At 44.1% G+C, this 13,728-nt stretch overlaps 1 protein-coding gene across 1 annotated transcript in view; it reads right to left on the bottom strand.

The window, feature by feature from the left end:
* Positions 1–517: 517 nt before the first annotated feature.
* LOC115138735 (cysteine-rich protein 1-like) overlaps positions 518–13,728 on the bottom strand; it is a 15,142-nt gene continuing 1,931 nt past the window's right edge. Inside the window, exons 2-5 of the mRNA XM_029675888.2 lie at positions 2,969–3,063; positions 2,441–2,498; positions 1,258–1,311; positions 518–810 (exon numbers count right to left, since the gene is read on the bottom strand). Coding sequence (XP_029531748.1) covers positions 1,268–1,311; positions 2,441–2,498; positions 2,969–3,063 — 197 coding nt within the window. The 3' untranslated portion in view covers positions 518–810; positions 1,258–1,267. The remainder of the gene's footprint in view (positions 811–1,257; positions 1,312–2,440; positions 2,499–2,968; positions 3,064–13,728) is intronic.

The raw sequence follows: 13,728 nt of genomic DNA, 5'->3' as shown, positions 1-13,728 counted from the left end.
GGACATAGTGGACATAGTGGGCATAGTGGACATAATGGACATAGTGGACACAGTGGACATAGTGGACATAATGGACATAGTGGACATAGTGGGCATAGTGGACATAATGGACATAGTGGACATAGTGGGCACAGCGGACATAGTGGGCATAGTGGACATAATGGACATAGTGGACACAGTGGACATAGTGGACATAATGGACATAGTGGACATAGTGGGCATAGTGGACATAATGGACATAGTGGACATAGTGGACATAGTGGACATAATGGACATAGTGGGCATAGTGGACATAGTGGGCACAGCGGACATAGTGGGCATTGTGGGCATAGTGGACATAGTGGACATGTCCAAGTTTCCATAGATTGTAGCAAGTAGAAGTCACAGAAATATTCTCATATTGCTCTGTATGTATCTGTCAAGTGTATTAAGGAGGAAACGTCTAAATGAGACGTAATATAAAAACAATACTGATCTGAGTAAAGCCAATGAGGAATGAATGAAAAGGAGAGAAAAACATTTTGAAAAAGACTGTTTAATTAGGATGTAAAAAACATGTACAGGAACAGAGAGGATATTGTATAACCCTCCGATCCACTAGCAGGACTATAGTAAACATCTCACTATAGCCAATTAAAATGTGTATTAAGACTGATTCCTCTAGACAACACAAAGACAGAAAATAACACAAAACGCTGGTTCCAAAAAGGAGCCTTTTTGGTTGTTTGTTTTTGTTTAGCATAGTATGGAGGATGGTATAGAACGCTGAGTTGCCTTCTTCTTGAAACCCATTTGGTGTGGTGGATGAACCTGTAAACAAAGGAGAAAACATGTTAGATTTGTATTTTGTATAACGAAACAACAATCTTTCATGTTTGTAGCGTTTGTAAGGTTGTGAGATTGGTGGTGAAGGTGTATATTTCTCTCCATATATTTGCTTTGATTCTGGTGTGGCAGGTAGCCTCAAGGTTAGAGCGTTGGGAAAGGAATCAAAAGTTCACTGGTTCAAGTACCGAACCTTACAAGGTGAAACATCTGTCGCTGTACCCTTGAGCAAGGCTCTTAACCCTAATTTCTCTGGTGGTGCTGGAATATGGTCACCCTGCAGGTGTCTCAGGAGGAGTTGGGATGTGCAAGAAACACAGTTATGTGTAACAGGACAAATATCTTATTATCATTGAGATCTAGTTGAATGTGACTTAAATGAACGGTGTTGGTCTATATTTGAATGAGTACACTGAATGGCCTGTACTGTACCTGAGTTGGTCTACTTAGTGAATGTGTGGCTTTCAGCTCCCCCACGTCCAAATCCTTTGGGGGAGAGAAAAAGAGAGCATGAGAGACAGAGAGAAAGAGCGAGAGGGAGAGAGACAGAGAGAAAGAGAGAGAGGGAGAGAGACAGAGAGAAAGAGAGAGTGAGAGAGACAGGGAGAAAGAGCGAGAGGGAGAGAGGGAGAGAGACAGAGAGAAAGAGAGAGAGGGAGAGAGACAGAGAGAAAGAGAGAGAGGGGGAGAGGGAGAGAGACAGAGAGAAAGAGAGAGAGGGGGAGAGGGAGAGAGACAGAGAGAAAGAGAGAGAGGGGGAGAGGGAGAGAGACAGAGAGAAAGATAGAGAGGGGGAGAGGGAGAGAGACAGAGAAAAAGAGAGAGAGGGGGAGAGGGAAGAGACAGAGAGAGAGCGAGAGTGAGTGAGAGAGAGAGAGACAGCGAGAAAGAAAGATAGAGTGTTGGGTCAGGGGACTGCATACTGTATGTCGACAAAACATTCTGGGATTATGTTTCAGGTGGCAGTGGAACAGCGGAACCACAATCATGGAAACTCCTGTGGTCCCTGACCCCTTTCCACAACAGCTCTTCTAGAACCACCACACGGAACCAACATGACCATTGCTATGACTACCGCTGTTCCAATTCCAGCAGAACATTCCAACTATTTCTCACGTTCAGGATATCTGTCAATGTAAGGGGTTTGACTAGCCCACTTTTCAGACACAGTGACTGTATTTTGAGGAGAGAGTTTCTAGGTTATCAGTAGATAAAATATAAAATATATTGATTGATAAGATGTTATTAACCCCAATGTTCTTTGTGGAAGCGTGAACCTTACCCACTGAGGTTCACAATGAACAGGACTTTCCATACAGGATATTATGGTCAGGAATACCCGATAGTGAGGTTCTCCTCCCAAAGATTACAGAGTGGAGCTTTATCAGGGTACGTATATATACACACGGCTCCCATAACAATGAACTCAACTTATATATCAACTGTTACCTTCTTACATTGACATGTACTTTCAACCAAAAACATATAACAACCCTAGGTAATATGGTTTACGATAATAGGGTTGTGATCTCTCCCAATTATGATATCCTCATCAAGATAGACTGTTAAGGCACCTTTCACCTCTACTGTAGGATCATTGTAAATAGGAACTCACCTTTAGGCCCAAACAGTGCAGAGTAGCAGGGGCTGTTACAGTAAGGCTTGCCATCGTGCTAGAGAGAGGGAGAGAGAGAGAGACAGAGAGACAGAGAGACAGAGAGAGAGAGAGAAAGACAGAGAGACAGAGAGAGAGAGAGAGAGAGAGTGTACAGGCTGTATTAGTACCAGCCTGGCTGACTGAAAATACCAGCATGTGAATGTTTTCAGATGAAAAGCCAAACAATATCATGAAAGATTAATGGACCAGAATGTGGGCTTAATTGTAGTTTATGACCAATACGATCTATGACAAGAGAACACATATCATAAATAAATTATTCCAATATCCTTAATTCTTTCCTTAAAATATTTCTCAAATAATAATTAATTGTGTGTTGTTGTGTGTGTGTGTGTGTGCATGTGTGTGTGTGTGTGTGTGTGTGTGTGTGTGTGTGTGTGTGTGTGTGTGTGTGTGTGTGTGTGTGTGTGTGTGTGTGTGTGTGTGTGTGTGTGTGTGTGTGTGTGTGTGTGTGTTTCGGCTGACCTCTGCGTGTGATCCGGCCGATAGCGTCTTGTTACACTTCTCACACTTCAGACAGGGTCTGTGCCAGTCTTTCCCCAGTGATGTCACTCTCTCCGCTGTGAGACAAAGAGATAAAAGGACACATTTAGCTAATGGACAATGGCCCATTCACAATGACATCTCCCCACACCACCCCGAGAAGGGCACTGTAGTCTGGTGACGATACTGTCTGGATGTCAGACTGTAGTCTGGTGACGATACTGTCTGGATGTCAGACTGTAGTCTGGTGAGGATACTGTCTGGATGTCAGACTGTAGTCTGGTGACGATACTGTCTGGATGTCAGACTGTAGTCTGGTGACGATACTGTCTGGATGTCAGACTGTAGTCTGGTGAGGATACTGTCTGGATGTCAGACTGTATTCTGGTGACGATACTGTCTGGATGTCAGACTGTATTCTGGTGACGATACTGTCTGGATGTCAGACTGTAGTCTGGTGAGGATACTGTCTGGATGTCAGACTGTAGTCTGGTGAGGATACTGTCTGGATGTCAGACTGTAGTCTGGTGAGGATACTGTCTGGATGTCAGACTGTAGTCTGGTGAGGATACTGTCTGGATGTCAGACTGTAGTCTGGTGAGGATACTGTCTGGATGTCAGACTGTAGTCTGGTGAGGATACTGTCTGGATGTCAGACTGTAGTCTGGTGAGGATACTGTCTGGATGTCAGACTGTAGTCTGGTGAGGATACTGTCTGGATGTCAGAGTGTAGTCTGGTGAGGATACTGTCTGGATACTGCTCGTGAGCTCCATGATGTAACGTTTACAGGCCTCGTTTAGACCAGCACACAGATAACACTTTAGTCACAAGAATATTGGGAGGGTGTGGTGCTTGGCTGAGTGTCTGAGGAGAGAGAGAGTGGAGACTCCCTGAGGAATATGTCCTCTCTTCCCTCCCTATTTCCCCTCCTCCCTTGGAAATATAAAAACCTGATAAAGAGAGTATTTATCTTTGGGCTGAGCTGTGAGGAATGATTTGCAACAAACAGCCATCATGGAGACGGTCGTTAAACTGGGGGGTAAGCCATAGTCATGGGTTTTATGGGTTTTATGAGCAGAAATGTTCAAGCTCGGAGGGCTGTCTGCTGAGACCTATCCCATGATGCAATGGGAGAGAGGGCCAACTAAGCATCTGCTGTGTCTGATGGGAGCCAAATGCTGTAAAGTTCAAACATAAGGACAGGAGGTGCTGAAAGCAAAACGACATTCTAATACATTTTGGTCATAAATAAAGTAGAGAAAATTCAGAACACACTGGAGCATAACATGATCACTACCATCTATGGATATGAACGAGTGTCCTGCTAAAGTCTCACTCAATACACGACTTAAAGGAAGTGTTTAACCAATAGATGACAGATCCCTCATGTGAACTCTTACTTCATATTTGGAATTACTGTAAATGATTCTGAAAGTCTCTACATATTGTAGAATTGCATTTGCCTATACTGTATTACTGTGTTCATGCACAGTAGTTATTTGTCAGTGGTGGAAAAAGTACCCAATTGTCATATTTGAGTAAAAGTTAGAGACCTTAATAGAAAATGACTCAAGTAAAAGTGAAAGTCACCCAGTAAAATTCTACTTGAGTAAAAGTCCAAAAGTATTTGGTTTGAAATATACTTAAGTATCAAAAGTAAAAGTATAAGTATAAATCGTTTCCAATTCTATTATATTGAGCAAACCAAACGGCACAATGTTCTTGTTTTTTAAATGTACAGATAGCCAGGGGCACACTCCAACACTCAGACATCATTTACAGATAGCCAGGGGCACACTCCAACACTCAGACATCATTTACAAACAAAGCATTTGTGTTTAGTGAGTCCTCCAGATCAGCTGCAATAGGGATGACCAGGGGTTTTCTCTTTAAGTGCGTGAACTAGACCATTTTCCTGTCCTGCTAAGCATTCATAATGTAGCAAGTACTTTTAGGAGTCAGGGAAAATGTATGGAGTTGAAAGTACATTATCTTTTTTAGGAATGTAGTGGAGTAAAATTAAAAGTTGTCAAAAATATAAATAGTAAAGTAAAGTACAGAAACGCCCAAAAATGTATTTGTCACGTTAGTGATTTAGGACTCGATCCAATCCGCTGAAGATCCGCACTGTAGCGCAAACTCAATGTAAAGATCATTTCCAGATTGAGCTGACATATGCCGTATGTACCGTGAATCCAGTGTCTGTGAACGCAGGAACATTGCCTTTACATTTCTATGGAGCTGTAGCACAATTCTTCAGCGCTACGGATGAAATCGAGCCCCTAGTGTGAGTATGGATCCATTCTGGCAACTGCTGTCAGATTATTGTTTCCAGTGTCTCAGTACAATCAGTCGGTCAGTCAGTCAGCCAGTCAGTCAGTAAGCCAGTCCAACAGTCTTCCAGTCAGCCAGTCAGTCAGTCAGCAATCAAATTCTACTGGGGCTGCAGGTAGCCTAGTGGTTAGAGCGTTGGACTTGTAACCACAAGGTTGCTAGATTGAATCCCTGAGCTGACAAGGTAAAACTCTGTTGTTCTGCCCCTGAAAAAACCAGCTAACCCATTGTTCCTAGGCCGTCATTGAAAATAAGAATTTGTTCTTAACTGACTTGCCTAATTAAATAAAGGTTAAATAAAAAAAATCTGTCAGTCAATCAGTGTCTCAGTGCAGTCAGTCAGTCTTCCAGTCAGTCAGTCCTACAGCATTCCAGCTGGCTCTGTAGAGGCTGGGTGGAATGGAACCAGTTCCAAGGTTTGACCTCCCTCTGGGCCACAGTATTCACCAGAGGTGTGGACTCGAGTCACAAATATGATGACTTGCAACTCAACTTTGACTTTAACACCAATGACTCGTGACTTGACTTGGACTTGAGCCTTATGACTCGACCTGACTTGATACCCTCCTCAAGCCCAAATATTAAAAATGATGCTATTAAAAAAGTGTGCAGCGCATCAACTCTTCGTTTAACGGATTACAGTTTGAATCGGACAGCAGCCAATCAATCTGTGCCAGCTGAGGAACAGTTGTGCGTGGCAGAGCAGAGGAACGTCGGCGGGTGAATTCAGATGGAGTCCTTGGAAAGGGCGACACTGTATCAACAAAAAAATTGATTGCAACTTACAAAACATGCGGGAAGAAAATTACAGGCGGAGGCGCAAAAGTTTCCAACTTTGTTTGACATTTGAAGCTGCACAAAGAATGGTAAGTCATGGCTAATATAGCCGACATATATTTTATTACTTTACTAGTGTATCATGTAGGCAACGTAACGTTAAATCAATGAGCCTCCACACAGTCAGTCTGTGCGGGAACGTGATCATTGCACCCAAGATTGAGCTACAACTGGCTAGGCAGTTGGTAGCCTAAATCCTGCCTGATGTTACTGCTGTTCCTAAAACCATTGACATACGTTAGCCTACTGTAACCGTTAGCCTACTGTGTGTGTGTGTGTGTGTGTGTGTGTGTGTGTGTGTGTGTGTGTGTGTGTGTGTGTGTGTGTGTGTGTGTGTGTGTGTGTGTGTGTGTGTGTGTGTGTGTGCGTGTGCGTGTGCATGTGCGTGTGTGTGTGTGTTAAGGTTGGGCGATGGTGTACGAGCCTACATCGCCGAATGCGCCCCACAGCGATCCTCGATAGTCGATCACTATTGGGGGTGGGGTGTCTTTCTCATGGCTACCCATGTATTTCCATGGAAATATAACATTTATTTGGAAAGTAATACATATATAGATATTTTTAAAAGCATTCATGATTTGCGTAAATGTAATATACTAACTATTACTCTTGTTAAAAATATGAAATGGTATTACATTTGGTGAAGAGCATATTATGACTTGTTTAGGACACAAAACTCAAAGTTCAGGATTTGAGACTTGACTTGATACTTGACGGTCTTGACTTGGACTTGCCTGTCTTGACTTGGGACTTAACTTGGGACATTGAGTGCTAAGACTTGAGACTTACTTGTGACTTGTAAAACAATGACTTGGTCCCACCTCTGGTAATTACTGTACTTCCACTAACAAGATGAGGAGACAGAGAAAGGATGTCCCTCTCCACTACCCTGGGACAGAATATAATGGTGCTGCTGTGTCTCAACTGCTCTAGGTTGACTTACAGTGTTAGAGGGTAACAGAGGCAACGCTGTTGGGTTACAGTAATTGACCTTATTCACACAGGGGTTTTCATTCCTACTCTGGAGCAATCATGGCCGACACGTGAATAAGGTCTATTGTGATTCATCGAACAACATTCCTTCACTTCTGTTGTCACCACTGGTTATGAATGGTCAGCTCATTCCTCAGGCACTCTGTTGTCCATCTGTCTGTCTGTCTGTAGGTGGGTGTGTGAAGGAGGTTTATATACAGACACAGATCCTTCAGTCCCCTTGATGTGTCTACTGTAATTGGGGTGTGTCTAACGTGATTGGGGTGTGTCTAATGTAATGGGGAGGGGGTGTCTACTGTAATGGGGGTGTGTCTACTCTAATTGGGATGTGTCTACTGTTACTGGGGTGTGTTTACTGTAATTAGGGTGTGTTTACTGTAATTGGGGTGTGGTTACTGTAATGGGGGTATGTGTGAGTAAGACCAACTACCATGAATAACCCTTCTTACACCACTCCAACTACCCTGAATAACCATTCGTACACCACTCCAACTACCCCGAATAACCCTTCTTACACCACTCCAACTACCCTGAATAACCCTTCTTACACCACTCCAACTACCCTGAATAACCCTTCTTACACCACTCCAACTACCCTGAATAACCGTTCTTACACCACTCCAACTACCCTGAATAACACTTCTTACACCACTCCAACTACCCCGAATAACACTTCTTACACCACTCCAACTACCCCGAATAACCCTTCTTACACCACTCCAACTACCCCGAATAACCCTTCTTACACCACTCCAACTACCCCGAATAACACTTCTTACACCACTCCAACTACCCTGAATAACCCTTCTTACACCACTCCAACTACCCTGAGTGACACTTCTTACACCACTCCAACTACCCTGAATAACCCTTCTTACACCACTCCAACTACCCTGAATAACCCTTCTTACACCACTCCAACTACCCTGAATAACCGTTCTTACACCACTCCAACTACCCCGAATAACACTTCTTACACCACTCCAACTACCCTGAATAACCCTTCTTACACCACTCCAACTACCCTGAATAACCCTTCTTACACCACTCCAACTACCCCAAAATAACACTTCTTACACCACTCCAACTACCCTGAATAACCCTTCTTACACCACTCCAACTACCCCTGAATAACACTTCTTACACCACTCCAACTACCCTGAATAACCCTTCTTACACCACTCCAACTACCCTGAGTGACACTTCTTACACCACTCCAACTACCCTGAATAACACTTCTTATACCACTCCAACTACCCTGAATAACCCTTCTTACACCACTCCAACTACCCTGAGTAACACTTCTTACACCACTCCAACTACCCTGAATAACCCTTCTTACACCACTCCAACTACCCCGAATAACACTTCTTACACCACTCCAACTACTCTGAATAACCCTTCTTACACCACTCCAACTACCCCGAATAACTTCTTACACCACTCCAACTACCCTGAATAACCCTTCTTACACCACTCCAACTACCCTGAGTGACACTTCTTACACCACTCCAACTACCCTGAATAACCCTTCTTATACCACTCCAACTACCCTGAATAACCCTTCTTACACCACTCCAACTAACCTGAGTAACACTTCTTACACCACTCCAACTACTCTGAATAACCCTTCTTACACCACTCCAACTACCCCGAATAACACTTCTTACACCACTCCAACTACCCTGAATAACCCTTCTTACACCACTCCAACTACCCCGAATAACACTTCTTACACCACTCCAACTACCCTGAATAACCCTTCTTACACCACTCCAACTACCCTGAGTGACACTTCTTACACCACTCCAACTACCCTGAATAACCCTTCTTACACCACTCACCACTTCCAACTACCCTGAATAACCCTTCTTACACCACTCCAACTACTCTGAATAACCCTTCTTACACCACTCCAACTACCCCGAATAACACTTCTTACACCACTCCAACTACCCTGAATAACCCTTCTTACACCACTCCAACTACCCCGAATAACACTTCTTACACCACTCCAACTACCCTGAATAACCCTTCTTACACCACTCCAACTACCCTGAGTGACACTTCTTACACCACTCCAACTACCCTGAATAACCCTTCTTACACCACTCCAACTACCCTGAATAACCCTTCTTACACCACTCCAACTACCCTGAATAACCCTTCTTACACCACTCCAACTACCCCGAATAACACTTCTTACACCACTCCAACTACCCTGAATAACCCTTCTTACACCACTCCAACTACCCTGAATAACCCTTCTTACACCACTCCAACTACCCCAAATAACACTTCTTACACCACTCCAACTACCCTGAATAACCCTTCTTACACCACTCCAACTACCCCGAATAACACTTCTTACACCACTCCAACTACCCTGAATAACCCTTCTTACACCACTCCAACTACCCTGAGTGACACTTCTTACACCACTCCAACTACCCTGAATAACACTTCTTATACCACTCCAACTACCCTGAATAACCCTTCTTACACCACTCCAACTACCCTGAGTAACACTTCTTACCACACTCCAACTACCCTGAATAACCCTTCTTACACCACTCCAACTACCCCGAATAACACTTCTTACACCACTCCAACTACTCTGAATAACCCTTCTTACACCACTCCAACTACCCCGAATAACACTTCTTACACCACTCCAACTACCCTGAATAACCCTTCTTACACCACTCCAACTACCCTGAGTGACACTTCTTACACCACTCCAACTACCCTGAATAACCCTTCTTATACCACTCCAACTACCCTGAATAACCCTTCTTACACCACTCCAACTACCCTGAGTAACACTTCTTACACCACTCCAACTACCCTGAGTAACACTTCTTACACCACTCCAACTACCCTGAATAACCCTTCTTACACCACTCCAACTACCCCTGAATAACCCTTCTTACACCACTCCACTACCCTAACACCACCACTCCAACCCTGAATAACCCTTCTTACACCACTCCAACTACCATGAATAACCCTTCTTACACCACTCCAACTACCCTGAATAACACTTCTTACACCACTCCAACTACCCTGAGTAACACTTCTTACACCACTCCAACTACCCTGAATAACCCTTCTTACACCACTCCAACTACCCTGAATAACCCTCTTACACCACTCCAACTACCCTGAATAACCCTTCTTACGCCACTCCAACTACCCTGAATAACCCTTCTTACACCACTCCAACTACCCTGAATAACCCTTCTTACGCCACTCCAACTACCCTGAATAACCCTTCTTACACCACTCCAACTACCCTGAATAACCCTTCTTACACCACTCCAACTACCCCGAATAACACTTCTTACACCACTCCAACTACCCTGAATAACCCTTCTTACACCACTCCAACTACCCTGAGTGACACTTCTTACACCACTCCAACTACCCTGAATAACCCTTCTTACACCACTCCAACTACCCTGAATAACCCTTCTTACACCACTCCAACTACCCTGAATAACCCTTCTTACACCACTCCAACTACCCTGAATAACACTTCTTACACCACTCCAACTACCCTTTATAACCCTTCTTACACCACTCCAACTACCCTGAATAACCCTTCTTACACCACTCCAACTACCCCCAAATAACACTTCTGAATACACCACTCCAACTACCCTGAATAACCCTTCTTACACCACTCCAACTACCCTGAATAACACTTCTTACACCACTCCAACTACCCTGAATAACCCTTCTTACACCACTCCAACTACCCTGAGTGACACTTCTTACACCACTCCAACTACCCTGAATAACACTTCTTATACCACTCCAACTACCCTGAATAACCCTTCTTACACCACTCCAACTACCCTGAGTAACACTTCTTACACCACTCCAACTACCCTGAATAACCCTTCTTACACCACTCCAACTACCCCGAATAACACTTCTTACACCACTCCAACTACTCTGAATAACCCTTCTTACACCACTCCAACTACCCCGAATAACACTTCTTACACCACTCCAACTACCCTGAATAACCCTTCTTACACCACTCCAACTACCCTGAGTGACACTTCTTACACCACTCCAACTACCCTGAATAACCCTTCTTATACCACTCCAACTACCCTGAATAACCCTTCTTACACCACTCCAACTAACCTGAGTAACACTTCTTACACCACTCCAACTACCCTGAATAACACTTCTTACGTCACTCCAACTACCCTGAATAACCCTTCTTACACCACTCCAACTACCCCGAATAACCCTTCTTACACCACTCCAACTACCCTGAATAACCCTTCTTACACCACTCCAACTACCCTGAATAACCCTTCTTACACCACTCCAACTACCCTGAATAACCCTGGATTGGCTCATTTCTGAATCTAAAAGGTCCATGAAGATAATGTATTGAGGGAACACGTAGTTAAGATGGTTCCTGGATAAATCTCTGCACACTGTGACGGTTGGTGCCCTTCCTCATCTCTGTCTATCTCTGTCTAGCTGTCTCTCTGTCGTTACAGGGAGGGGGGTACGTTTGATTGTTTCCCGCTCTCCTCTCTCTGGAAGCAGACAGTACTTTTCCTCCATCAGTCATTGACTTAATAAGTATCAGTAGAACGATTGTTTCCATCTGACAGCTCAGCCACACCTGGGAGAGAGAGGCAGGGAGGTGAGAGCTCTGGAAAGTCGAGATGGGGTGAGTAGAGAAAGAGACAGGGGGATGGGGGCTCTGTGGAGTCAAGATGGGGTGGGTAGAGAGAGAGGCACAGGGAGGTGAAAGCTCTGGAGAGTCGAGATGGGGTGAGTAGAGAAAGAGACAGGGGGATGGGGGCTCTGTGGAGTCAAGATGGGGTGAGTAGAGAAAGAGACAGGGGGATGGGGGAGCTATGAGGTGGGTAGAGAGAAGATCAACCAAGGCAAAAGACAGTTTAGAAAGAGAGGAGATGGGGAGATAAATGATATGTATAGAACAGGAAATTTTGCTCGTCAGGTAGGAAAACAGGCCGACAGTGGAACGAACGGGTTGTGAAAAGCTTATTACGTGAAAATGGAGTTGCTGCATAAACATTCCCAAACTAGATAGGGTGTCAAATCAAATCAAAGTGTATTTGTCACGTGCGCCGAATACAACAGTGAAATGCTTACTTACAGGCTCTAATCAATAGTGCAAAAAAAGTATTAGGTGAACAATAGGTAAGTAAAGAAATAAACAACAGTAAAAAAGACAGGCTATTTACAGTAGCGAGGCTATTTACAGTAGCGAGGCTATATACAGTAGAGAGGCTATATACATTAGAGAGGCTATATACAGTAGAGAGGCTATATACAGTAGAGAGGCTATATACAGTAGAGAGGCTATTTACAGTAGCGAGGCTATATACAGTAGAGAGACTATATACAGTAGAGAAGCTATTTACAGTAGAGAGGCTATATACAGTAGAGAGGCTATTTACAGTAGCGAGGCTATATACAGTAGAGAGGCTATATACATTAGAGAGGCTATTTACAGTAGCGAGGCTATATACAGTAGAGAGGCTATATACAGTAGAGAGGCTATATACAGTAGAGAGGCTATTTACAGTAGCGAGGCTATATACAGTAGAGAGACTATATACAGTAGAGAGGCTATTTACAGTAGAGAGGCTATATACAGTAGAGAGGCTATTTACAGTAGCGAGGCTATATACAGTAGAGAGGCTATATACAGTAGAGAGGCTATTTACAGTAGCGAGGCTATATACAGTAGAGAGGCTATATACAGTAGAGAGGCTATTTAGAGTAGCGAGGCTATATACAGTAGAGAGGCTATATACAGTAGAGAGGCTATTTACAGTAGAGAGGCTATTTACAGTAGAGAGGCTATATACAGTAGAGAGGCTATTTACAGTAGCGAGGCTATATACAGTAGATAGGCTATATACAGTAGAGAGGCTATATACAGTAGAGAGGCTATTTACAGTTGCGAGGCTATATACAGTAGAGAGGCTATATACAGTAGAGAGGCTATATACAGTAGAGAGGCTATTTACAGTAGCGAGGCTATATACAGTAGCGAGGCTATATACAGTAGAGAGGCTATATACAGTAGAGAGGCTATATACAGTAGCGAGGCTATTTACAGTAGCGAGGCTATATACAGTAGCGAGGCTATAAAAGTAGCGAGGCTACATACAGACAACGGTTAGTCAGGCTGATTGGGGTATGACTGACAGGCCAACCTTACTGTAGAGAGAGACAGAGAGAGAGAGAGAGATGGGGAGGGGGCTGCCTAGCCAGCAGGGTCACTTCCTCTGACTGACAGGCCAACCTTACTGTAGAGAGAGACAGAGAGAGAGAGAGAGAGAGAGAGAGAGATGGGGAGGGGGCTCCCCAGCCAGCAGGGTCACTTCCTCTGACTGACAGGCCAACCTTACTGTAGAGAGAGACAGAGAGAGAGAGAGAGAGAGATGGGGAGGGGGCTCCCCAGCCAGCAGGGTCACTTCCTCTGACTGACAGGCCAACCATACTGTAGAGAAAGACAGAGAGAGAGAGAGAGATGGGGGAGTTGTGAGGTGGGTAGAGAGACTCTGTT

This window comes from Oncorhynchus nerka, linkage group LG12, assembly GCF_034236695.1.
Source record: "Oncorhynchus nerka isolate Pitt River linkage group LG12, Oner_Uvic_2.0, whole genome shotgun sequence".
NCBI classification, from domain to species: Eukaryota; Metazoa; Chordata; class Actinopteri; order Salmoniformes; family Salmonidae; genus Oncorhynchus; species Oncorhynchus nerka.
The sequence above is the reverse complement of the archived record's forward strand: the minus strand, read 5'-3'. Positions and strand labels throughout refer to the sequence as shown.